At 46.7% G+C, this 27,304-nt stretch overlaps 1 protein-coding gene across 1 annotated transcript in view; it reads left to right on the top strand.

Moving 5' to 3' along the window:
• NFATC3 (nuclear factor of activated T cells 3) overlaps positions 1–27,304 on the top strand; it is a 664,419-nt gene that overhangs the window by 166,220 nt on the left and 470,895 nt on the right. The window contains exon 2 of the mRNA XM_063945273.1: positions 25,629–26,745. Within this exon, the coding sequence (XP_063801343.1) occupies positions 25,629–26,745 (1,117 nt within the window). The remainder of the gene's footprint in view (positions 1–25,628; positions 26,746–27,304) is intronic.

Genomic DNA, 27,304 nt, shown 5'->3' on the forward strand with positions numbered 1-27,304 from the left:
CAAAAAAGGGTATTATGTTTGGGGAGAAAAAACTACCAGTGGTTTTTCCCCCATCTGAGGAATTAAATGAGGTGTGTGAAGAAGCGTGGGCTTCCCCCGATAAGAAACTGGTAATTTCTAAAAGGTTACTAATGGCGTACCCTTTCCCGCCGGAGGATAGGTCACGTTGGGGAACATCCCCTAGGGTGGATAAAGCGCTCACACGTCTGTCAAAAAAGGTGGCACTACCGTCTCCGGACACGGCCGCCCTAAAGGAGCCTGCTGATAGGAAGCAGGAGGCTATCCTGAAGTCTATATATACACACTCAGGTATTATACTGAGACCAGCTATTGCTTCAGCATGGATGTGCAGTGCTGCAGCTGCGTGGTCAGATTCCCTGTCGGAAAATATTGATACCCTAGACAGGGATACTATATTGCTATCCATAGAGCATATAAAAGACGCAGTCTTATACATGAGAGATGCACAGAGGGATATTTGCCGGCTGGCATCTAAAATAAGTACAATGTCCATTTCTGCCAGGAGAGGATTATGGACTCGGCAGTGGACGGGTGATGCAGATTCTAAAAGGCACATGGAAGTTTTGCCTTATAAGGGTGAGGAGTTGTTCGGGGATGGTCTCTTGGACCTCGTTTCCACAGCAACAGCTGGGAAGTCAGCATTTTTACCCCATGTTCCCTCACAGCCAAAGAAAGCACCGTATTATCAGGTACAGTCCTTTCGGCCCCATAAAGGCAAGCGGGTTAAAGGCGCGTCCTTTCTGCCCAGAGGCAGAGGTAGAGGGAAAAAGCTGCAGCATACAGCCAGTTCCCAGGAGCAAAAGTCCTCACCCGCTTCCTCCAAGTCCACCGCATGACGCTGGGGCTCCACAGGCGGAGCCAGGTATGGTGGGGGCCCGTCTCAAAAACTTCAGCAATCAGTGGGCTCGCTCACGGGTGGATCCCTGGATCCTTCAAGTAGTATCTCAGGGGTACAAGCTGGAATTCGAGACGTCTCCCCCCCGCCGTTTCCTCAAATCTGCCTTGCCAACAACTCCCTCAGGCAGGGAGGCAGTGCTAGAAGCAATTCACAAGCTGTATTCCCAGCAAGTGATAGTCAAGGTGCCCCTCCCTCAACAAGGACGGGGTTACTATTCCACAATGTTTGTGGTACCGAAATTTTAAATTTGAAATCCTTGAACACATATATAAAAAAATTCAAGTTCAAGATGGAATTGCTCAGGGCGGTTATTTCAAGCCTGGACGAGGGGGATTACATGGTATCACTGGACATCAAGGATGCTTACCTGCATGTCCCCATTTACCATCATCACCAGGAGTACCTCAGATTTGTGGTACAGGATTGTCATTACCAATTCCAGACGTTGCCGTTTGGTCTGTCCACGGCACCGAGGGTATTTACCAAGGTAATGGCCGAAATGATGATAGGGAGTTGATAGGGAGTTTTAATTATCCCGTACTTGGACGATCTCCTGATAAAGGCGAGGTCCAGGGAGCAGTTGTTGGTCGGGGTAGCACTATCTCGGGAGGTGCTACAACAGCACGGTTGGATTCTAAATATTCCAAAGTCACAGCTGGTCCCTACGACACGTCTACTGTTCCTGGGGATGGTTCTGGACACAGAACAGAAAAGTGTTTCTCCCGGAGGAGAAAGCCAAGGAGCTGTCATCTCTAGTCAGAGGCCTCCTGAAACCAAAACAGGTGTCGGTGCATCACTGCACGCGAGTCCTGGGAAAAATGGTAGCTTCCTACGAAGCAATTCCATTCGGCAGGTTCCATGCAAGGACTTTTCAGTGGGACCTGTTGGACAAGTGGTCCGGATCGCATCTTCAGATGCATCGGCTGATAACCCTGTCTCCAAGGACCAGGGTGTCTCTGCTGTGGTGGCTGCAAAGTGCTCATCTTCAAGAGGGCCGCAGATTCGGCATACAGGACTGGGTCCTGGTGACCACGGATGCCAGCCTTCGAGGCTGGGGGGCAGTCACACAGGGAAGAAACTTCCAAGGACTATGGTCAAGTCAGGAGACTTCCCTACACATAAATATTCTGGAACTGAGGGCCATTTACAATGCCCTAAGTCAGGCAAAACCCCTGCTTCAAAACCAGCCGGTACTGATCCAGTCAGACAACATCACGGCAGTCGCCCATGTAAACCGACAGGGCGGCACAAGAAGCAGGACGGCGATGGCAGAAGCCACAAGGATTCTCCGATGGGCGGAATATCACGTGTTAGCACTGTCAGCAGTGTTCATTCCGGGAGTTGACAACTGGGAAGCAGACTTCCTCAGCAGGCACGACCTCCACCCGGGAGAGTGGGGACTTCATTCAGAAGTCTTCCAACTGATTGTAAACTGTTGGGAAAGGCCACAGGTGGACATGATGGCGTCCCGCCTAAACAAAAAGCTAGAAAGATATTGCGCCAGGTCAAGAGACCCTCAGGCGATAGCTGTGGACGCTCTAGTGACACCGTGGGTGTACCGGTCGGTTTATGTGTTCCCTCCTCTTCCTCTCATACCCAAGGTACTGAGGATAATAAGGAGAAGAGGAGTAAGAACTATACTCATTGTTCCGGATTGACCAAGAAGAGCTTGGTACTCGGAACTTCAAGAAATGATCTCAGAGGACCCATGGCCTCTGCCGCTCAGACAGGACCTGCTGCAGCAGGGGCCTTGTCTGTCCCAAGACTTACCGCGGCTGCGTTTGACGGCATGGCGGTTGAACACCGGATCCTGAAGGAAAAGGGCATTCCGGAGGAAGTCATTCCCACGCTGATTAAAGCTAGGAAAGAAGTGACCGCAAACCATTATCACCACATTTGGCGAAAATATGTTGCGTGGTGTGAGGCCAGGAAGGCCCCAACGGAGGAATTTCAGCTGGGCCGTTATCTGCACTTCCTACAGTCAGGGGTGACTATGGGCCTAAAATTGGGTTCCATTAAGGCCCAGATTTCGGCTCTATCGATTTTCTTCCTGAGAGAACTGGCTTCACTACCTGAAGTTCAGACTTTTGTTAAGGGAGTGCTGCATATTCAGACCCTTTTGTGCCTCCAGTGGCACCTTGGGATCTCAACGTGTTGTTGGATTTCCTAAAGTCACATTGGTTTGAGCCACTTAAAACCGTGGAATTAAAATATCTCACGTGGAAAGTGGTCATGCTGTTGGCCTTGGCTTCGGCCAGGCATGTGTCAGAATTGGCGGCTTTGTCATGTAAAAGCCCTTATCTGATTTTCCATATGGATAGGGCAGAATTGAGGACTCGTCCCCAGTTTCTCCCTAAGGTGGTATCAGCCTTTCATTTGAACTAACCTATCGTGGTGCCTGCGGCTACTAAAGACTTGGAGGCTTCCAAGTTGTTGGACGTAGTCAGGGCCCTGAAAATTTATGTTTATAGGACAGCTAGTGTCAGGAAAACTGACTCTGTTGTTTATCCTATATGCACCCAACATGCTGGGTGCTCCTGCTTCAAAGCAGACTATTGCTCGCTGGATCTGTAGTATGATTCTGCTTGCACATTCTGCGGCTGGACTGCCGCATCCTAAATCAGTGAAAGCCCATTCCACGAGAAAGGTGGGCTCTTCTTGGGCGGCTGCCCGAGGGGTCTCGGCTCTACAACTTTGCCGAGCAGCTACTTGGTCGGGGTCAAACACATTTGCTAAATTCTACAAGTTTGACACCCTGGCTGAGGAGGAACTAGAGTTTGCCCATTCGGTGCTGCAGAGTCATCCGCACTCTCCCGCCCGTTTGGGAGCTTTGGTATAATCCCCATGGTCCTTACGGAGTCCCAGCATCCACTTAGGATGTCAGAGAAGATAAGATTTTACTCACCGGTAAATCTATTTCTCGTAGTCCGTAGTGGATGCTGGGCGCCCATCCCAAGTGCGGATTGTCTGCAATACTTGTATATAGTTATTGTTTAACTAAAGGGTTATTGCTGAGCTATCTGTTGAGAGGCTCAGTTATTGTTCATACTGTTAACTGGGTATAGTATCACGAGTTATACGGTGTGATTGGTGTGGCTGGTATGAGTCTTACCCGGGATTCAAAATCCTTCCTTATTGTGTCAGCTCTTCCGGGCACAGTATCCTAACTGAGGTCTGGAGGAGGGTCATAGAGGGAGGAGCCAGTGCACACCAGGTAGTCCTAAAGCTTTCTTTAGTTGTGCCCAGTCTCCTGCGGAGCCGCTATTCCCCATGGTCCTTACGGAGTCCCAGCATCCACTACGGACTACGAGAAATAGATTTACCGGTGAGTAAAATCTTATTTTAAAATATATTTCTCTTACGTCCTAGTGGATACTGGGGATCTGTACTTTAGTACCATGGGGTATAGATCGGGTCCACTGGAGCCTGGCACTTTAAAACCTTTAATGTGTGTGTATGTGTGAGCTGGCTCCTCCCCTCTATATCCCTCCTACCAGACTCAGTTTAGAAAAATGTGCCCAAGAAGCTGGGTGCATTTCTCTGGATCTCCAGAGTTTCCTTGATTTTGTTATTTTTTTTTTTATTTTAGTCTACCAGCGGTAGCGCCGCTGCCCTTCTATCAGGTTGTACACTTAATTTCACACACTGTGCTTCTGTGTTTTGTATGCTGGTCTCCGTTCCTCAGTGTCACTCCAGAGGCTCTGTAGGGTCTGTGTGGAGTTGTTTCAGTCGGCTGTGCTGTATTACAGTTGTGTAAATATGTCTGTGGACATGGTTATGTGTGCTGCTTGTAACTACCCCTTCATCAGTGGGTTCCCTCATGTGAGAACAGTTCTCCTTATCTCCACAGGGATACAGTTCACAGGCACCTGACTGGCTAGATCATTTTAACAGCATGATTCCGAATGTAAATTCAGAATTAGCTGCAGCTATAAAGGAGAGACAGGTGTTGAAACAGTCTATTGATTGTATGGCAAAAGCAGCAGATACCAGATAAGCTACTCAGCTTCCTCTGTTGGTTTCACATAAACGCTCACTGCCACAGGTGCTCCAGTCTGATTCTGATCAGCCTGATGTGGAGGATGATGATGATATGGATGAGGACAGCTCTCTGTCCCCTGGGGTGGAGGCCCTCATTTATGCTGTGAGAGGTTCTTCACATATATGATCAGGAGGCTAAAGCAGATGAGGAGTTGTATTTTAATGTTAGACCAAAGACCTCGGCCACTTTTCCTGTGTCTAAAGAATTAAACTCTATTCAGGGAGGCACGGGTAACCCCTGATTAGAAATGTAAAATTCCTCAGAGGTTTTTAGCTACTTTTCCCGTCCCAGCTGAGTACAGGAAGGTATGGGAAAACGCCCCCGTCAGTCGATCCGTCTATATCTAGACTGTGTAAGAAATGAGTACTGCCGGTGCCAGGGGCTATATCCCTAAAAGAGCCGGCTGACCATAAAATTGACACCACACTCAAGGATATATATATATATATATATATATATATATCAACAGGCATAGCACAGTGCCCCACGACAGTCTGTGGGTGGATTTCTAGGGCAGTAGTGAAGTGGTCTGATAATATTATTAATGGTTTAGACACTTTGCCCCAGGATGAGGTTTTTACTCTGCTGCAACACATACAGGATGCTGCAAATTTTATGAGTGGGGCTATAAAGGAATTGTGTAAGATAAATGGCTGCACTACTGCTATGGCAGTTTCGGCACACAGAGCTCTGTGGTTACGTCAATGATCAGCTGACGCTGATTCCAAAAAGGGTATCGAAATTGTTTTGTTTGGGGACAAATTAAATAAATGGATCTCCCAGGCAACGGCGGGTAAGTCTACCTGTCTGCCGTCGGCTGCTAGACGTTCTTACACCGGACCCTCCTTGCAGTCCTTTCGTGTGGCAAGGTTCAGAGGCAGCGGCCAAGGGGTCTCCACCACTACCAGAGGATCTCGTGGTAACTCCAGTAAACCGGCAACTGTTGCCTCCCTGGACCAGACCACCGGATCCCCTGCCGCTAAGCCTTCCATGTGACGGCCCCAGCAGCAAAGCAATTTTCAGGTGAGTTCTCACCTTTAACACTTCGCCCATGTGAAGGTGAAGTCCTGCCAGAATCCTTGGGTGAGGGACCTCATTTACCAGGGATACCGGCTGGAATTTCATGCACTTCCTCCTCACAGATTTTTTTGCCAGTTTTACCTGCAGCAAAAGTTACCTTGCAAGAGGCTATTCAAAAACTTTTTTAGACAGGGATGGTGGTTCCAGTACCACCTCCGGTACGCAACATGGGTTTTTACTCCAGTCTTTTTCGTTGTTCCAAAACATGACTGTTTGGTGCCACCCATCTTAAACCTGAAGTCTCTAAACCTGTATCTGCGGGTGTTCAAATTCAAGATGGAATCTCTGCAGACAGTGGTGTCCAGTATGGAGGAGGGGTAATTCCTAGTTTCCCTAGATGTCAAGGATGCTTACCTACACATTCCCATGTGGCTGCCTCATCAGGCTTACCATCTTGGAAGACCATCTCCAGTTTCAGGCTTTGCCCTTTGGCCTGTCCACAGCTCAGAGGGTCTTCACCAAGGTCATGGCGGAGATGATGCTGCAATTGCGCATGATGGGAGTCAACATAGTCCACCTACTTGGACGATCTCCTGATAAAGGCTATGTCCAGGGAGCGTCTCTTGCACAGCATCGATCTGACGACTCGCCTGCTTACAGATCATGGGTGGATCCTAAATTTCCGGAAATCTCACCTGGAACTGACCCAACGTCTTCAGTTCCTGGGAATGATACTGGATACGGTGTCTCAAAATGTGTTTCCTCTGATGGAAAAGGCCCTGGCTATCCAGGCTATGGTCCGCTCAGTGCTCCGTCCTCGCAAGGTATCCATACATCTTTGCATAAGCTTGCTGTGCAGGATGGTTGCTGCTTACGAGGTAATCCAATATGGCAGATTTCATGCCTGGCCATTTCAGCTGGACAAATGGTCAGGGTCTCGCCTTCACATGCATCAGGAAGTGACCTTATCTTCCAGGCCAGGGAGATGGTTACGTCTAAACATCATCATCCTATCTGGAAAAAGTGTATTTCCTGGTGTGAAAGTAAAAAAGTTTCTCCCGTGGAATTTGGAATGGGTTGCTTTCTACTTTTCCTGCAAGTGGGAGTGGATATGGGTCTACATTTAGGTTCTATCAAGGTCCAGATTTCAGCGCTCACTATTTTCTTCCAGAAACAACTTGACATGTAGCCGGAAGTACAGACTTTCCTTAAAGGAGTTCTTCATATGTAACCACCCTTCGTACCTCCCACGGCTCCGTAGGATCTCAATGTGGTTCTGTCCTTTCTTCAATCAGACTGGTTTGAACCCTTACATAGGGTAGAGTTGAAATTTCTCACCTGGAATACGGTGATGTTAGCATTGGCGTCCTCCTGACATGTCTTTGTCATGGGGGGCCTTATCCTGTAATAGCCTTTTATTTGATTTTTCATGAAGACAGGGCAGAACTCAGGACCCGACTTCAGTTTTTGCCAAAAGTTGTGTCAGCTTTTCATGTGAATCAACCCATTGTGGTTCCGGTGTTGTCTAACACCGCCGTTGGTCCAGAGTCCCTGGATGTGGTGAGGGCTCTGAAGATTTATGTCAAACGGACTGCTCGTCATCGGAAATCTGATTCGCTGTTTGTCCTTTATGATGCCACCAACATTGGTCGTCCGGCTTCGAAGCAGTCAATTACTCATTGGTTCAGGTTGACCATTCAACAAGCTTATACTTCGGCGGCTCCTCCTTTTCCGACGTCTATTCAAACCCACTCAACGAGATCTGTGGACCCTTCCTGGGCGGCTGCCCGGGGTGTCTCGGCCCTACAGTTGTGCCGAGCTGCTACTTGGTCTGGTTCGAACACTTTTGTTAAGTTCTATCAGTCCGACACCTTGACCAAGGATTACCTGCAGTTTGGTCAGGTGGTTTTACAGGGGTCTCAGCACTCTCCCACCTGTTTGGGAGCTTTGGGACTTCCCAATGTTACTAAAGTACAGATCCCCAGTATCCAATAGGACGTAAGAGGAAAAAATTAGGATTTTAATACCTACTGGTAATTCTTTTTCTCGTAGTCCATAGTGGATACTGGGCGCCCGCCTCAGTGCTTCGATTCCTGCTTACCTGAGTAAGTGTTTGATTGGCCCGCAGTTGCAGTCCCATTTTGTTGTTGGGATAACTTTGCTATCCTGGTTAGGTTGGTGTTGCTATCCTCTGTTTCTCTGGCTGAGTCCACAGGATTATCCACAGGATAATATTGGGATATTGTCGAGCGACAGCGAAAATGGCACCAACACGGCCACGAGCTTTCTGGCCTCCCAGGATGCATTGGGGCCTCCACTATATAGTCCCGCCCACTGACTCAGTCAGATCAGTTTTTTTGCTTGGTGCGGCAGGAAGCCGCATGGTCACAGGGCTGCTGTGAGAGCAGCCTCAAGCTTTTATTATTTTATTTTTATAGACTTACTATATTGTTTTTTTGGCGACTTCTCTTAGCGTCTTAAACGCATACTAGAAAGTCGCTCCAACAACTCCCCACCGGGTCGCAACAACGCTTACCTTCGGGTATCAGTGCTGTCTCGACGGGCGTCTGTGTCAGATGTTCTAGCAGGTCCAGCAGACGTAACCAGGCTGTGGCCGGAGCATGGGGAGACGGTGAGTCTATGGACTTCCTCTTACTAGAGGGGTCAGGACACAGCTACACTGATTTGGTGGAGACTACAAACAGTGTGTTGATGCGCCGAACATCTCGAGTGTGACAGCGCTACGCTCTGGGGATCATAGGCGCCAGGACTAGGTAGAGGCCGCGATCCTGGGAGTTTAAATCAACAGGGGATTCAGATGCTCTCCTGGCCGCCCCTCCTCCGAGACCATGGCCAGTTCCCGCATGTCTCTCGTTTCATGAACTAGATGACCTCACTTCCGGCTCAGACGCTACCACGAGGGTACTCGGTCGCAGCTTAGACGCTGCGGTTGTGTACACTGGATATAAACCCGCCAGACCGTGTCGCAGGCCTTAGCGTCTGCATACACATGGAAGTCGCTCAGCGTCCTTGTCCGTTGGTGAGCGTCCGTGTCCGTTACCAGTTTTCAAGAGCGGCAGTGTACACCAGTAGCTTCTGAATCCACTCGGCGTCTTATGAGCGTATTTGCTTGGATATGGAAGTGTGGCGAGTCTCCCTGTATCCCGCTCTACGGAGACAGGGTATACAGTACTAAAAATTCTCTCTACTTCTTAGTATGCATTGTTAATTTTTAGTACCTATTGCATATGAGACCTGTATATTACTGTGTTTTCTGCATGTTATGTTGAAAAAAGAACCAGTTTAAAACAGAAGTACAATTTTCCTACTTGCGTATAAGTTGTTATGGAGGTTGTATTCTCATATGGCCATGTCTAATGCTTTAACATGTGACTGACTGCTAGTATGTGTGCTGACTTTTCTGTGTAATGTCAGTCCTGTTCTGACCCTCAAATCAGGTGCACTGTGGTCAGATTGATCTCACCTGTATATACTGACATATAGGGTGATTTTCAGTCACAAATTGTGTAGTCAATAACCGGTTAATACCATGTCTTTGAGCGGCAAAAGTGATGAGGAGAATTTATCAAGCACTCCTACAGTCCTAACATGCTTATCTTGTAGGTCAGGGGTAATTGATATAAATCAATTGGTCACTTATGAGGGGTTGTGTGCAAACTGTTTCGCTTTTCAGCGAAGTAAGAAACAGGAGTTGGTTCAATCACCAACAGAGCCACCATGGAATATGTTCGCAAAGACTCTATCTTCTATAGCGGACAGGTTAGCTCCGGTAGCACCACCTCAAGGGTTAGGTTACACTATGAACCCATACATGCAGCTCCCTTCCTATGGTTTGGTTCCAGTAGCCTCTGCAAGCAACCAGGGGACAGGTAAGACTAAGACATACGTCTGTGTGGCAGACTACACAAGATGATACATCGGATGATGATGCTACAATAGATTCAACTCCATTTGATGATCAGTCGCAGAGCTGTAGTTCAGAGGATGTAGCTGAACTTATTAATGCTGTGAAGGCTGTTCTCTCGTTGGAAGAGCCAGCCAAGACAGTGTTGAAAGCTAAAGCACCTGTATTTAAACAAACAAAATCAGTGAAAGCTGAATTCCCAGCGTCAGATGAGCTGACGGAAATGATGGATGAGTCTTGGCCAGCGCCCAGTAAAAAGTATAAGATTCCTAAGAGATGGGATTCTTATTATCCATTTCCTGCTGTGGATTGTTCGAAGAGAGAAGTTCCTCCAAAAGTAGATGCACATGTTCTGCGACTCGTGCAGAAATCTGCTTTACCACTGTCATCTACCTCATTGAATGATGTCACAGACAGAAGGGTAGAGAGCCTGTTGAAAAATATTTTTTCTCTAGTAGGAGCAGTGGCAAAACCTGCTATGGCTTCGGCCTGGGTAGCAAAGGCAATGGGCGAATGGATAGAAGAACTAGAGAATGACATCCCTTCTCCTACTAGGGAGCAAGAGGATCGTTTTTGCCGTTTAAGACAATCTGCCCAGTATTTGGAAGAAGCTGCAATTGATGTAGGTACAGTTGCTTCTAAAGCTTCAGCCTTGACAGTAGTCGCTCGCAGAGCAATTTGGCTACGTACCTGGAAGGCAGATGCAGAATCCAAGAAAGAATTGGAAGCATTGACTTTTGTCGGTAATATATTATTTGGAAAACCCTTATCGGATATCCTAGAATCAGAGGCTGAATCGAAAAAGGTCAGATTTCCGGCTGCTTATAACCCTAAGTCCAAGGGTTTAAAATTTCGCTCATTTTGTTGGCAAAGCGAAAGCTAAAGAGGAGCCTACGCAAACCCAGTTTAAATCCAGGGGTAGGAAGCAGTGGGCTAGCAAAAAGCCAGCTTCCAAACCTGAACAGAAACAGTCAGCCTGAAGAGACGGGCCTCCGCCTGGAGGATTCCAGGGTTGTGGGCCGACTCCTTCGTTTTGCACACATATGGCAACAGTCAACAGCAGATGCTTGGGTGCAGAAGGTAGTATCTCAGGGGTATGGGTTCCCATTCAGGAGGCAGCCTCCTCAAAGATTTTTTTGCACCAGCCCGTCTCGTATAGAGTCGAAGGCCAATGCCCTACAAGAAGCAGTCCAAAAATTACTGTAGTCAGGTGTGATTGTCCCAGTACCTCCATCACAAAGGGGACAGGGGTTTTACTCCAATCTATTTCTAATCCAAAAGCCAAACGGGTCATATCGAACAATTCTAAATCTGAAAATGCTGAACAGATACATATGGATCCCGAAGTTCCACATGGAGACGTTACGCTCCATAATGTTGGCTATGGAACCGGGAGATTACATGGTATCTCTGGATGTACGGGATGCTTACCTGCATGGGCCTATAGCACTGTCGCATCAGTGTTACCTCAGGTTTGCCATCCTCCAGGAACATTTCCAGTTCCAAGCTCTGCCTTTCGGGCTAGCTACAGCACCCAGGGTGTTTACCAAGATCATGGTGGTTATGGCAGATTGTCTGCGCAAACAGGGGATAAGAATATTCCCATACCTAGACGACCTGTTAATCTTAGCACAGTCGCAAGATTTACTGTTGAGCCATCTTCAACAGACGATAGTTTGTTTACAGAGACACGGGTGGCTCATAAATTGGGAAAAGTCGTTCCTGAATCCGTCACAGCGGATGGTTCATTTGGGAGCCATATTGGATTCAAACCTACAGAAGGTTCTCTTACCAGAGAAAAAGATAGTCAAGGTGCAGGTCATGGCTCAGGAAGCGTTGCTTGCCCAGACCATGTCAGTCCATGCAGTAATGCGACTGTTGGGTCTGATGGTATCAACCTTCGACATGGTGGAATATGCGCAATTCCACTCCAGACCGTTGCAGCACCTTATTCTGACCAAATGGAACGGAAATCATCAGACGATAAAGAAGCAGATGATAAAGATTCCAGTAAACGTAAAAAGGTCTCTAGCGTGGTGGCTACAGACAGACCATTTAAACAAGGGGAGACCCTTTTGGATAAAAGAGTGGCAAGTCCTGACAACAGATGCCAGCCTGCAGGGCTGGGGGACGGAAATCGGAAGCCTATGGTTCCAAGGAAAATGGACCGCAAGGGAAAGTAGTCTGCCTATAAATCTGTTAGAAATAAGAGCCATTTACTTGGCTCTGGTTCAGGCGAAGGACAATCTACAAGGAAGACCAGTCCAGATCCTCTCAGACAATGCGACGGCAGTAGCATACCTCAGTCATCAAGGAGGAACTCACAGCAAGAGATTGATGGAGGAAGTAACTCCCATTCTAAAATGGGCAGAACTCCATCTCCCGGCATTGTCAGCAGTATTTGTCCCGGGTGTACTAAATTGGGAAGCGGATTTTCTCAGTCGGCACACTATTCAGGAAACCGAATGGGCACTACACCCAGAAGTGTTTCAGACACTGGTGAACAGATGGGGTCTACCGGAGATAGACCTTATGGCGTCTCATCTAAACAACAAAGTTCCGAGGTATGGATCAAGAACGAGGGACCCAGGAGCGGTCCTGGTAGACGCACTGTCAGTAGAATGGAGGTTTCAGCTGGCATATCTGTTCCCTCCAATATCTCTGTTACCCAGAGTAGTGAGAAAGATAAAACAGGCAAAGATAAAACAGGCAAAAGGAGCAATCATTCTAATAGCTCCAGCTTGGCCAAGAAGGCATTGGTACACAGATCTGTTGAGAATGTCCGTGGAAGCACCGATACTGCTCCCTCAACGTCCAGATCTGCTAATGCAGGGTCCTTGTTGTCAGTCATCTGGATCGCCTATCTTTGACGGCGTGGCTGTTGAAACCTCTATCTTAGAGGCTAAAGGTTTTTCGAAGCAAGTAATCCAAACTATGCTTAGAGCAAGAAAGCCTTCTTCAGCCCGTGTGTATCATAGAATATGGCAAGCCTATATTCATTGGTGTACTGGAAAAAATTTCAATCCGAGATCTTTTAAAGTAGCTAGGATTTTGGATTTCCTTCAGGCAGGATTGGATAAAGGGTTGAAAGTTGCTTCCTTGAGGGTTCAAGTTTCAGCGTTAACTGTATGGTTTCAGCAGAAGATTGCTGATTTACTGGATGTACGTACATTTTTTCAAGGAGTAGTACATATTCAACCTCCAATTTGTTCCTCCTGCAGCTCCCTGGGATTTGAATTTAGTTCTTAAATTTCTCCAGGGTCCTTTGTTTGAACCACTTGAGAGAGCAGATCTTAAGTGGTCAACGGTTAAAGTTCTTTTTTTTATTGGCAATGGCGTCAGCCAGAAGATTGTCAGATTTAGGAGCATTATCATGTAAGTCTCCTTTCCTAAGTTTTTTTCCAGACAGAGCAGTTCTCAGAACGAGATCTAGCTATCTTCAAAAGGTGGTATCAAAGTTTCACCTGAATGAAGAGATTGTAGTCCCAGCTTTTCAGGTATCGGGACTTTCTACGGGAGAAGCGTCGCTGGACGTGGTCCGGGCTTTAAGAATCTTCATAGATCGTACTAGTGCCATCAGGAAAACAGATTCTCTCTTCATCCTCTACGGATTCCATTGAAGAGGATGGCCTGCTAGTAAACAGACGCTGGCGAGATGGCTCCGAATGGTAATATCAGAAGCTTATTCTCATGCAGATCTCCCTATTCTGGCTAATGTCTCTGCACACTCTACACGTAAGGTAGGTCCTTCATGGGCAGCACAACAGGGTGCTTCAGCAGAACAGATATGTAAGGCAGCCACATGGTCTTCCATAAATACATTCATTAGACATTATGCCTTGGATACTTTTGCCTCTCATGACGCAGACTTCGGGCGAAAGGTCCTCCTGTGCAATCAGGAGCGTCCCCACCACTAAAATGGCTTTGGGAATCCCAATGTTATCCTGTGGACCCAGCCAGAGAAATAGACGTTATGGTAAGAACTTACCGTTGATAACGTGATTTCTCTTATGTCCACAGGTATCCACAGGGATCCCACCCTGACGCATCTGATTTGAGGATCTAGACCATCACTAAAACCTCTTCCTTGTATGGAAGGGTGTGCATGTGTGTTCTTATCGCCTAAATGGGTCTCTGCCTGATGTTCCTGCCTAAAATCGCTGTGGAAAGAACTGATCTGACTGAGTCAATGGGCGGGACTATATAGTGGAGGCCCCAATGCATCCTGGGAGGCCAGAAAGCTCGTGACCGTGTTGGTGCCATTTTCGCTGTCGCTCGACAATATCCCAATGTTATCCTGTGGATACCTGTGGACATAAGAGAAATCACGTTATCAATGGTAAGTTCTTACCATAATGTGTATTTCTCATACGTCCTAGAGGATGCTGGGGTCCACTTCAGTACCATGGGGTGAAGACTGTTCTGCAGGAGCCATGGGCACTTTTAGACTTTTTCAGAGTGTGAGCTGGCTCCTCCCTCTATGCCCCTCCTCTAGACTTTAGTTTAGAAAATATGCCCAGGTAGACTGGTCGCACTCCAGTGGAGCTCTACTGAGTTTCACTAAAATACTTTATTTAGGTTTTTTATTTTCAGGGAGACTGCTGGCAACAGTCTCCCTGTTTCGTGGGACTTAGGGAGAAGAAGTAGGAACCAACTTCCTAATAGTTTCGTGGCTTTGTCTCTGCTGACAGGACACCATTAGCTCCTGAAGGGTACTGAACACTATCTGCGGCTATGCGCTCACTCCCACAGCACGCCGTCACATCCTGACAGAGCCAGAAGACTGGTGAGTTGTGTTACCGGAGATCTGCAAGAGGGATCTCCGGTCATCGTGACGGCTTAAGGTACCGCGCAGCGAGCAGGAATGCTGCGTGGACATGCTTTCCATAACACAGTGCACAACAGGGTGCAGGGCGTGTGTGTGTGTGGGGGGGGGGGGGGGGCGGCGCCCTGGGCAGCATGAAACCTACTCTTACTGGCAAAAGGTAGCATATGATGCCGTGGCACAGTCCTACACCCCCCCCAGTATAAATATCTATTACACTAGCTGAGGAAAAATGTGCCATTACAGGGGGCGGGACTTCTTCCTCAGGCAGCAATTACACTGCTCAGCGCCATTTTCTCCAAGCTGCTGCAGGGGAAGAAACACTGATCCTCCTCCTCCACTTCTGTATCAAGTATCAGGGTGAAAAGGGGGGGGCGGCTATATTTGGTGCTTAAATCATATTTGGTATTCTAAAGCGCTAAGGGTCTCTGTCTACAAATTATATGACACAGGGATTTTTTCAGTGGTGCTGAGTTGTGAGCTAGCAAATATTTCTGTGTCCTCCTGACAGATTTTACTGTGGGTCTGTCCCCCATAAGCCCCGGAGTGTCTGTGCTGTGATTGTGCACGTGTGTGACATGTCTGAGGCAGGGAGCTCTTCCCCTGAGGGAGCCATCTTAGGGACACAGAGTTGTAATGTGGTGGCACTGCCGGCACACCACGAGAATGAATGGGTGAAAGAATTACGTGATCGTGTGAATCATATCAGTACGAGATTGGTTAAGTCTAAGTCTCATACAGAAAACTGGAGAAAATCCGTGGAAGATGTGATTTTTATTAGTTCTGTCTTTTCATCCACAAGGGTCCCCTCTGCTTCACAAAAAAGGTCATTTGCACAAATAGTACAAACTGATACCAACACAGACTCTGATTCCTGTGTCGACACTAGTGATTCTAGGGGAATAGATCCAAAATTAGCAAAAAAAATTCAGTATATGATTATTGCTATTAAGGAGGTGTTAGAAGTTACGGAGCCCCCTCCTTTACCACAGGAAAAGGCTTACTTTAATAAAGAAAAGAAAATTAATGTAACTTTCCCTCCATCTCATGAGCTGAACAGTTTTTGAGGGGGTCTGGACAAACCCTGAAAAGAAATTTCAGATTCCGAAAAGAATTCAGGCAGCTTATCCTTTTCCTGCAGAGGACAGGAAAAGGTGGGAGTCACCCCCCCCCCCCCCCCCATTCTAGACAGTGCCCTGTCACGATTAACAAAAAAGGTGATTCTCCCTGCGCCTGGAACGGCTTCACTAAAGGAGCCAGCAGACCGCAAGTTAGAGAAGTTGAAATCTATCTTTCTCTATCGTCCTAAGTGGATGCTGGGGTTCCTGAAAGGACCATGGGGAATAGCGGCTCCGCAGGAGACAGGGCACAAAAAAGTAAAGCTTTACTAGGTCAGGTGGTGTGCACTGGCTCCTCCCCCTATGACCCTCCTCCAGACTCCAGTTAGATTTTGTGCCCGAACGAGAAGGGTGCAATCTAGGTGGCTCTCCTAAAGAGCTGCTTAGAGAAAGTTTAGTTTAGGTTTTTTTCTTTACAGTGAGTCCTGCTGGCAACAGGATCACTGCAACGTGGGACTTAGGGGGAAAGTAGTAAACTCACCTGCATGCAGAGTGGATTTGCTGCTTGGCTACTGGACACCATTAGCTCCAGAGGGATCGAACACAGGCCCAGCCGTGGAGTCCGGTCCCGGAGCCGCGCCGCCGACCCCCTTGCAGATGCTGAAGCGTGAAGAGGTCCGGAAACCGGCGGCTGAAGACTCCTCAGTCTTCATAAGGTAGCGCACAGCACTGCAGCTGTGCGCCATTTTCCTCTCAGCACACTTCACTGGGCAGTCACTGAGGGTGCAGAGCGCTGGGGGGGGGCGCTCTGAGAGGCAAATATAAACCTTATACAAGGCTAAAAATACCTCACATATAGCCCATAGGGGCTATATGGAGATATTTAACCCCTGCCTGACTGGAAAAATAGCGGGAGAAGAACCCGCCGAAAAAGGGGCGGGGCCTATCTCCTCAGCACACGGCGCCATTTTCTGTCACAGCTCCGCTGGTCAGAACGGCTCCCAGGTCTCTCCCCTGCACTGCACTACAGAAACAGGGTAAAACAGAGAGGGGGGGCACATTAATGGCTATATATATATATATTAAAGCAGCTATAAGGGAGCACTTAATATAAGGATATCCCTTGTATATATAGCGCTTTGTGGTGTGTGCTGGCAGACTCTCCCTCTGTCTCCCCAAAAGGGCTAGTGGGTCCTGTCTTCATTAGAGCATTCCCTGTGAGTTTGCGGTGTGTGTCGGTACGTGGTGTCGACATGTATGAGGACGATATTGGTGTGGAGGCGGAGCAATTGCCAAATATGCAGATGTCACCCCCCAGGGGGTCGACACCAGAATGGATGCCTTTATTTGTGGAATTACGTGATGGTTTATCTTCCCTTAAACAGTCAGTTGAGGACATGAGGCGGCCGGACAATCAATTAATGCCTGTCCAGGCGCCTCAAACACCGTCAGGGGCTGTAAAACGCCCTTTGCCTCAGTCGGTCGACACAGACCCAGACACGGGCACTGATTCCAGTGACGACGGTAGAAATTCAAACGTATTTTCCAGTAGGGCCACACGTTATATGATTTTGGCAATGAAGGAGACGTTACATTTAGCTGATACTACAGATACCGTAAAACAGGGTATTATGTATGGTGTGAAAAAACTACAAACAGTTTTTCCTGAATCAGAAGAATTAAATGACGTGTGTGATGAAGCGTGGGTTGCTCCTGATAAAAAGTTGATAATTTCAAAAAAGTTATTGGCATTATACCCTTTCCCGCCAGAGGTTAGGGCGCGCTGGGAAACACCCCCTAAGGTGGACAAGGCGCTCACACGCTTATCCAAACAAGTGGCGTTACCCTCTCCTGAGACGGCCGCACTTAAGGATCCATCAGATAGAAAGATGGAAGTTATTCAAAAGAATATATACACACATGCAGGTGTTATACTACGACCAGCTATAGCAACTGCCTGGATGTGCAGTGCTGGAGTAGTTTGGTCAGAATCCCTGATTGAAAATATTGATACCCTAGATAGGGAAAATGTTTTACTGTCGTTAGAACAAATAAAGGATGCATTTATCTATATGCGTGATGCACAGAGGGATATTTGCACACTGGCATCTCGGATGAGTGCTATGTCCATTTCAGCCAGAAGAGCCTTATGGACACGACAGTGGACAGGCGATGCGGATTCAAAACGTCACATGGAGGTTTTGCCGTATAAAGGGGAGGAGTTATTTGGAGTTGGTCTATCAGACTTGGTGGCCACGGCTACTGCCGGGAAATCCACTTTTTTACCTCAAGTCACTCCCCAACAGAGAAAGGCACCGACCTTTCAACCGCAGCCTTTTCGCTCCTACAAAAATAAGAGAGCAAAGGGCTTGTCGTATCTGCCACGAGGCAGAGGAAGAGGGAAGAGACACCAACAGGCAGCTCCTTCCCAGGAACAGAAGCCCTCCCCGGCTCCTGCAAAAACCTCAGCATGACGCTGGGGCCTCTCAAGCGGACTCGGGGACAGTGGGGGGCCGTCTCAAAAATTACAGCGCGCAGTGGGCTCACTCGCAGGTAGACCCCTGGATCCTGCAGATAATATCTCAGGGGTACAGGTTGGAATTAGAGACGGATCCTCCTCATCGTTTCCTGAAGTCTGCCTTACCAACCGTCTCTTCCGAAAGGGAGAGGGTGTTGGAAGCCATTCACAAGCTGTACGCTCAGCAGGTGATAGTCAAAGTACCCCTATTACAACAAGGAAAGGGGTATTATTCCACTCTATTTGTGGTACCGAAGCCGGATGGCTCGGTAAGGCCTATTCTAAATCTGAAGTCCTTGAACCTCTACATAAAAAAGTTCAAGTTCAAGATGGAGTCACTCAGAGCAGTGATAGCGAACCTGGAAGAAGGGGACTTTATGGTATCCTTGGACATCAAGGATGCGTATCTACACGTTCCGATTTACCCCGCACACCAGGGGTACCTCAGGTTCATTGTTCAAAACTGTCACTATCAGTTTCAGACGCTGCCGTTCGGATTGTCCACGGCGCCTCGGGTCTTTACCAAGGTAATGGCCGAGATGATGATTCTTCTTCGAAGAAAAGGCGTATTAGTTATCCCATACTTGGACGATCTCCTAATAAGGGCAAGGTCCAGAGAACAGCTGGAGACAGCTTTAGCACTATCTCAAGAGGTGCTAAGACAACACGGGTGGATTCTGAATATTCCAAAATCCCATTTAATCCCGACAACTCGTCTGCTGTTCCTAGGAATGATTCTGGACACGGTTCAGAAAAAGGTTTTCCTTCCAGAGGAAAAAGCCAAGGAGTTATCCGATCTGGTCAGGAACCTCCTAAAACCAGGAAAAGTGTCAGTACATCAATGCACAAGAGTCCTGGGAAAAATGGTGGCTTCTTACGAAGCAATTCCATTCGGCAGATTCCATGCAAGAATATTCCAAAGGGATCTGTTGGACAAATGGTCAGGGTCGCATCTGCAGATGCACCTGCGAATAACCCTGTCACCAAAGACAAGGGTGTCACTTCTGTGGTGGTTGCAGAAGGCTCACCTATTAGAAGGCCGCAGATTCGGCATTCAGGATTGGATCCTGGTGACCACGGACGCCAGCCTGAGAGGCTGGGGAGCAGTCACACAAGGAAGAAACTTCCAGGGAGTATGGACGAGTCTGGAAAAGTCTCTTCACATAAACATTCTGGAACTAAGAGCAATCTACAATGCTCTAAGCCAGGCGGAACTTCTCCTGCAAGGAAAGCCGGTGTTGATTCAGTCGGACAACATCACGGCGGTCGCCCATGTAAACAGGCAGGGCGGCACAAGAAGCAGGAGTGCAATGGCAGAAGCTGCCAAGATTCTTCGCTGGGCGGAGAATCACGTGATAGCACTGTCAGCAGTGTTCATCCCGGGCGTGGACAACTGGGAAGCAGACTTCCTCAGCAGACACGATCTTCATCCGGGAGAGTGGGGTCTACATCCAGAAGTCTTCAACATGTTAATAGACCGTTGGGAAAGACCAATTGTAGACATGATGGCGTCTCGCCTCAACAAGAAACTGGACAAATATTGCGCCAGGTCAAGAGATCCACAGGCAATAGCTGTGGACGCACTGGTAACTCCTTGGGTGTACCAGTCAGTGTATGTGTTTCCTCCTCTGCCGCTCATACCAAAGGTATTGAAGATCATACGGCAAAGAAGAGTAAGAACAATACTAGTGGTTCCGGATTGGCCGAGAAGGACTTGGTATCCGGAACTTCAAGAGATGCTCACGGACGAACCGTGGCCTCTACCTCTGAGAAGGGACCTGCTACAGCAGGGTCCCTGTCTTTTTCAAGACTTACCGCGGCTGCGTTTGACGGCATGGCGGTTGAACGCCAGATCCTAAAAGGGAAAGGCATTCCAGAAGAAGTCATTCCTACCTTGATTAAGGCACGGAAGGAAGTCACCGTGAAACATTATCACCGCATTTGGCGAAAATATGTAGCGTGGTGCGAGGATCGGAGGGTTCCGACGGAGGAATTCCAACTGGGTCGTTTCCTACATTTCCTGCAATCAGGATTATCTATGGGTCTCAAATTGGGATCCATTAAGGTTCAAATTTCGGCCCTGTCAATATTCTTCCAAAAAGAATTGGCCTCTGTCCCTGAGGTCCAGACTTTTGTCAAGGGAGTACTGCATATACAGCCTCCTGTGGTGCCTCCGGTGGCACCGTGGGATCTAAATGTAGTTTTAGATTTCCTCAAATCCCATTGGTTTGAACCATTGAAAAAGGTGGATTTGAAATATCTCACATTGAAAGTGACTATGTTACTAGCCCTGGCCTCTGCCAGGAGAGTATCTGAATTGGCGGCTTTATCTTATAAAAGTCCTTATCTAATCTTCCATTCGGATAGGGCAGAACTGCGGACTCGTCCGCATTTTCTCCCTAAAGTGGTATCAGCATTTCATCTGAACCAACCTATTGTGGTGCCTGCGGCCACTAGCGACTTGGAGGACTCCAAGTTGTTGGACGTTGTCAGAGCCTTAAAAATATACATTGCAAGGACGGCTGGAGTCAGAAAATCTGACTCGCTGTTTATATTGTATGCACCCAACAAGTTGGGCGCACCTGCTTCTAAGCAGTCGATTGCTCGTTGGATTTGTAACACAATTCAACTTGCACATTCTGTGGCAGGCCTGCCACAGCCTAAAACTGTAAAAGCCCACTCCACAAGGAAGGTGGGCTCATCTTGGGCGGCTGCCCGAGGGGTCTCGGCATTACAACTCTGCCGAGCAGCTACGTGGTCGGGGGAGAACACGTTTGTAAAATTTTACAAATTTGATACCCTGGCAAAGGAGGACCTGGAGTTCTCTCATTCGGTGCTGCAGAGTCATCCGCACTCTCCCGCCCGTTTGGGAGCTTTGGTATAATCCCCATGGTCCTTTCAGGAACCCCAGCATCCACTTAGGACGATAGAGAAAATAAGAATTTACTTACCGATAATTCTATTTCTCGGAGTCCGTAGTGGATGCTGGGCGCCCATCCCAAGTGCGGATTATCTGCAATACTTGTACATAGTTATTGTTAACTAATTCGGGTTATTGTTAAGGAGCCATCTTAAGAGGCCCTTTCTGTTGTCATACTGTTAACTGGGTTTAGATCACAAGTTGTACGGTGTGATTGGTGTGGCTGGTATGAGTCTTACCCGGGATTCAAAATGCCTCCCTTATTGTGTATGCTCGTCCGGGCACAATACCTAACTGGAGTCTGGAGGAGGGTCATAGGGGGAGGAGCCAGTGCACACCACCTGACCTAGTAAAGCTTTACTTTTTTGTGCCCTGTCTCCTGCGGAGCCGCTATTCCCCATGGTCCTTTCAGGAACCCCAGCATCCACTACGGACTCCGAGAAATAGAATTATCGGTAAGTAAATTCTTATTATGTGGCTAATGGGACACTAATCAGGCCTACCATTGCCTTTGCGTGGGTGAGTAGTGCGATTGAAAAGTGGTCAGAAAACTTGTCATCAGACATTGACAGATAGATAAAGACGAGATACTCCTAACATTAGGTCATATCAAAGACGTTGCTGTGTACATGCTGGAAGCCATGAAAGATATTGGTCTCTTGGGGTCGAGAGCCGCTACGATGGCAGTCTCTGCACGTAGGGCGTTGTGGATTCATCAATGGAATGCTGACGCAGATTCCAAAAGGAATATGGAGGCTCTCCCGTATAAAGGAGAGGCATTGTTTGGAGATGTTTCTGCGGCTACCGCAGGTAAATCAACATTTTTGCCTAATGCTCCTGCGCCGTCAAAAAAGACTCATCATTCTCAGATGCAGTCCTTTCGGCCCAATAAGTACAAGAAGGCCAAAGGTTCCCCTTTCTTTGCAGGTAAAGGAAGGGGAAAAGGTAGAACGTCCACAGCGTCTACAGGATCACAGGAGCAGAGATCAACCTCTGCTTCTGCCAAATCTTCAGCATGATGGTGGGGCTTACCTTGCGGGAGTCTGCTCAGGTGGGGGCACATCTGAAACTCTTCAGTCAGATTTGGGTTCAATCTGGCATGGACCGTGGGTTTTTACAAATTGTGTCCCAGGGGGTACAAGCTAGAGTTTCAAGACCTCCCCCCATGCCGATATTTCAAATCGGCCTTACCAGTTTCTGTCCAAGAAAGGGAAGTAGTATCGGCAGCAATACAAAAATTGTGTCAGGATCAAGTGATTTTCCTGGTTCCCTTGTCGCAACAAGGAGAAGGGTTTTATTCAAGCCTTTTCTTAGTTCCGAAGCCGGACGCCTCGGTCAGACCGATTCTAAACCTGAAAACACTGAATCTCTGCAAAGGTTGAAATTCAAGATGGAATCTCTGAGGGCAGTGATTTCCAGTCTGGAGGAAAATGAATTCATGGTGTCAGTGGACATAAAAGATGCCTACTTGCATGTTCCTATCTATCCTCCCCATCAAGCTTAGCTGAGATTTGCAGTGCAGGATTGTCATTACCAATTTCAGACGTTGCCGTTCGGACTATCCACGGCACCGAAGATGTTCACCAAGGTGATGGCGGAAATGATGGTCCTCCTTCGACAGCAAGGAGTCAATATAATTCCTTACCTGGACGATCTCCTGATAAAGGCAAGGTCCAGGTAAAGGTTGGTGCAGAACATTGCACTTTCCCTTACAGTTCTTCAACAATACGGTTGGATCATAAATTTTCCAAAGTCACAGTTGGAACCAACAACAAGATTATCGTTTCTGGGAATGATACTGGACACAGAAGAGTGTCTATTCATCAGTGCATTCGGTTGTTGGGGAAGATGGTAGCGGCCTACGAAGCCATACAGTTTGGCCGATTCCATGCCAGAGTATTCCAGTGGGACCTATTGGAAAAGTGGTCCGGATCCCATCTACACATGCATCAGAGGATAATCCTGTCATCCAAAGCCAGAATTTCGCTCCTGTGGTAGATGCACAGTTCTCACCTCCTGGAAGGACGAAGGTTCGGGATTCAGGACTGGGTCCTAGTAACCACGGATGCAAGGCTCCGAGGCTGTGGAGCAGTCACACAGGGGAAAACTTCCAAGGAAGATGGTCAAGTTGATGCAGCATTTCTTCCTTCGCATGCGACTCGGTCGGCTTTCGCCTCCCGCTGCCCAACAGCCCGGCACACTTCTCAGTGTTTCTACTGGTGCCGACCCGTAAGCCAATCAGAGCTCGTGGACTGGCAGCTCAGGTTTATTTACCGGAGCCTAATTGGAGGTAGACACTGCCACCGGAGACTGAGGGGCAGGAGAGATGCACGCTGCACTCTCCTTCCCTCACAAACTGCAGCAGCGCAGTGAGCTGCACATTGGGGGGGCATTTTTTTGACATTTTTATATGTATGTGGCACTGTACTGGTGCATATCTGTATGTAGCACTATACAACATGACTAAAAACGGGGTTATGACTCAAGGTCATACTCCTACGAACACAATACCGAAAGGGGTGTGCACAAAAATGGAATGTGGCTTTGTGACAACTAGGCCACACCCCCATTGTATGATAGCAGCTCTTACCCTTAACTACAGATCTTTTCTGGCTCTTTGTCTCTGACTGGTTGGCCACCCCTGGATTATATTAAGTCAAGTTAATTAATCATGTAAGGAACAGTGACCGGAGGGTACCTGTCTGATGAGGTGTATCTTTTCTTTTTGCAAATGGTAATTTGATTTATTGGTTTAATATGGTAATGATATTTTTTTATTTTAAATCTTTCCGCTATGTATTGGCAATGTTTTAATTGTAACTGTTAATATTCGTTATGATGGACTGTTGCAATAATCCATTACGAGGGAGTTACTATCCTACGTTTTCATTGGTTGTGGGGAGGTTAAAAGGAGTGACTATGCTGTGCTAGGCCAACCCTCTGACGAAACACGTAGGGGCGGGGCCTAGCGTGAAGGACTAGTTTGCAATGGTGAATCACCCCTCTGATCCCGGGAAGTCCTGTATTATTCTTATCATGTGATATTCGTACGTTGGTTGATACTGTGGTATGTGTTCGAACCTTTGTGTGTGGAAAGCTGCTAGAATTTTTTTTTTTTTCTAAAATAAAGATTCATGCACTATGGAGCTCTTTTCTTGATTGACTTACAGAAAAAAAAAATAAAAAAAAATATATATATATTATAGTGTGTACCTTTGTATATATTGTCTGTATTTTTTTAAGTTGTTCCTGTCAATCCTTGTATCCAAGATGATTTTTAACATATACTAGTACAAAGAAATGTTTTTATATTTTCTTGTGTATTTACATAGCCTATTTTCTTTTATCATCGGTATAAAATACACTGAGTTGTTAAGGAGTTCATGTACCCTTGTAGTATAGCCATAGGAAAGATGTGTGCCTACACAATCTACTTGCATATAAGTGCCAGAGTGTAAACACAGCTTTATGGTCTCTAAAATATACATGCATACACAACACTTGTGATACTAGCCTTTTCTCTGTATACATCCATGATCTCTCTTAATATGCAGCATGTAAATTGAGCATGAAATGTCTACCATTGATTTGCTGTATTGAGCAATGACGCAACTTTTATAGAGCCATAGTAAAGACCATGAATTCCATGCTTCATATTTTTTCACTGAAGCCATTGTTTCTGTACAAAGACATAGATCCTTTGCACTTGGCAAATATATAAATTATATTATAGCTGCTCTGCACTAAATCAGGGGCCATTAGTTACGCTGACCAACAACTGGCAATATATTCCTCCTCCTGGTAGTACTACTCTGAATATAAACCTAAATGATGTCTGGGTTTTGACATTATCATTGTTATGCAGCATTTAAAGGCAAGCGCTCTGCAAGAAAATGCAGCTGTTAGACACTGGACACGAGTAGGGAGGGGAGCTACAAAAAGGACGTAATTCCCAAACCCATTTTCTGAAAAAGCATAAAATACTGCGTTTTACCCTAGAAATATTGAATGAATATAAAGAATGAAAACTGGGATGCAAGAGGGATGTGTACACACCGTGTATATGTAAAGCACATTAACATAATTTATTTACACTTATGTTGTCACATCCCTCTTGCACCCAGGTTTTCATAACATTCATTAAAGACTTGTAGAGCGAAAAACATTATAGTTTAGTGTTCTTCGACATTCTGGTAAACTTGGAGACTTGCTCCTTAATTCATTATAGGTTTGACCTGTTTTATTGTTTTGTATTTTCTCTGATTTTAAGCTGTGATCATTTTTGACATTTTCTGAACTCCCTTTGTTTAGATGGCTCTAGCATGTAAATGTTGTAAATACCATATTTATTATTGATTTATTCTCACTCAGACTACTTTTTGTTTTTCTTCTTACCCCCAGAACATGAGTCTGATGACAGTGCATCGTTTTATATCTTAAATGTAGACCAGCCTTTATCAGCAGTGAACCAGCCCATTTGCCTTCCCCGGCATGGACAGCAATCTCACTGCTCAACTTGCTCTGCCTCATCCCGCTTACAGAGTTACAAAACCTATGATGGCACAACTGAAGTCCAGGAGCCCAAGTATAGTCTATCTGGAGGTCCAAAGCCATTTGAATGTCCTAGCATTCAGATCACCTCAATTTCTCCAAACTGCCAGCAAGATACTGAAACCTCAGAGGAACTGCACAATAATGGCCCAGTAAATGATTACAGTGAAAGGCCTTCCCGAGACCTTCTCTACCTCCATCTCGAGCCATCATACAGGGAGCCATCTTTAAGTCCAAGCCCCGGTAGTAGCATTTCTTCCAGAAGCTGGTTCTCTGATGCATCCTCTTGCGAATCTTTTTCCCACATCTACGATGATGTTGAATCTGAGTTGAATGAGGCTGCAGCACGTTTTACTCTTGGCTCACCGCTTGCATCTCCTAGTTGTTCTCCCAGAGGGTTTCCAGGTGATGAAACGTGGCAACAGTTAGGTTATGGCACATCTCTATCACCCAGACAGTCCCCATGTCATTCTCCTAGAACTAGCGTTACTGATGAGAACTGGCTTAGCCCACGTCCTACTTCAAGACCTTCATCCAGGCCCACCTCTCCTTGTGGCAAGAGACGACACTCCAGTGCAGATATTTGCTATCAAGGCCCTGCATCCCCTCATCACTCCCCAACACCATCTCCTAGTCATTCACCCAGGGGAAGTATCACGGAAGACACATGGATAAGTTTATCTCACAATTCTGTACATGGTGTTTCTCCCACTCATTGTTTCCAGGAGACTGCTATCCCCCTAAAAACACGCAAAACCTCTGAAGACCAAAGTGCCACATTGGTAGGAAAGGTTGATCTTTGTGCTGAGGATCAAGGAAGTTTATCGCAGACTCCTGAAACACCTACAGAGGATAATGCAAGTTCCCCACATCCACTCAAGAAAGACTCCTCAACTGATCAGTTTTTGTCAGTTCCATCACATTTCACTTGGAACAAACCAAAATCTGGACATACTCCTATATTTCGGTGAGTGGATGTAAACTCAAATCTTGAGATTAGAGTGAGTGAGATTGTGTTTTTTTTTTCTTCAAAAAAGTAAATGTTCATGCACTTTGAACGCTACATAAGTAATGTACATGAGCAGCTTTGCAGCTGTATGTAGTTTTCTTTTTTTAAAGCTATTCACATAAATAATGCAGCAGGCAATTGGATAATTGCAGCACTGTAACCTCTATCAAAGTAATCAACTTCAGTTAGGCTACAAATGCCTATAGCAGCATACAACAGTGAATAAAATATGTAAATATTTGGGATATGTCTTTTATTTTTTTAATTTGAGGATTAATAGACCTAGAAACCATAACTATAAATATTTCTAGTTACTAGGTTAGTCAGGTTTAATAAACAAGTATCTGTTAAGCAGAATAGCATTGAAGCAAAGGTTACATTTTAGAAGACTGATTTTGCATAAATGTTAATCTCTGGGAGATTATGGATTGATTGAGTGCAATAACAGTGGAAGAAAGATAAATATGCACTAATGGCCTTTTCATATTAGTAAAGGAAAAAACAAGCAACTGGGCAA

The sequence above is a fragment of the Pseudophryne corroboree genome, chromosome 11 (genome assembly GCF_028390025.1).
Source record: "Pseudophryne corroboree isolate aPseCor3 chromosome 11, aPseCor3.hap2, whole genome shotgun sequence".
Taxonomy (NCBI): Eukaryota; Metazoa; Chordata; class Amphibia; order Anura; family Myobatrachidae; genus Pseudophryne; species Pseudophryne corroboree.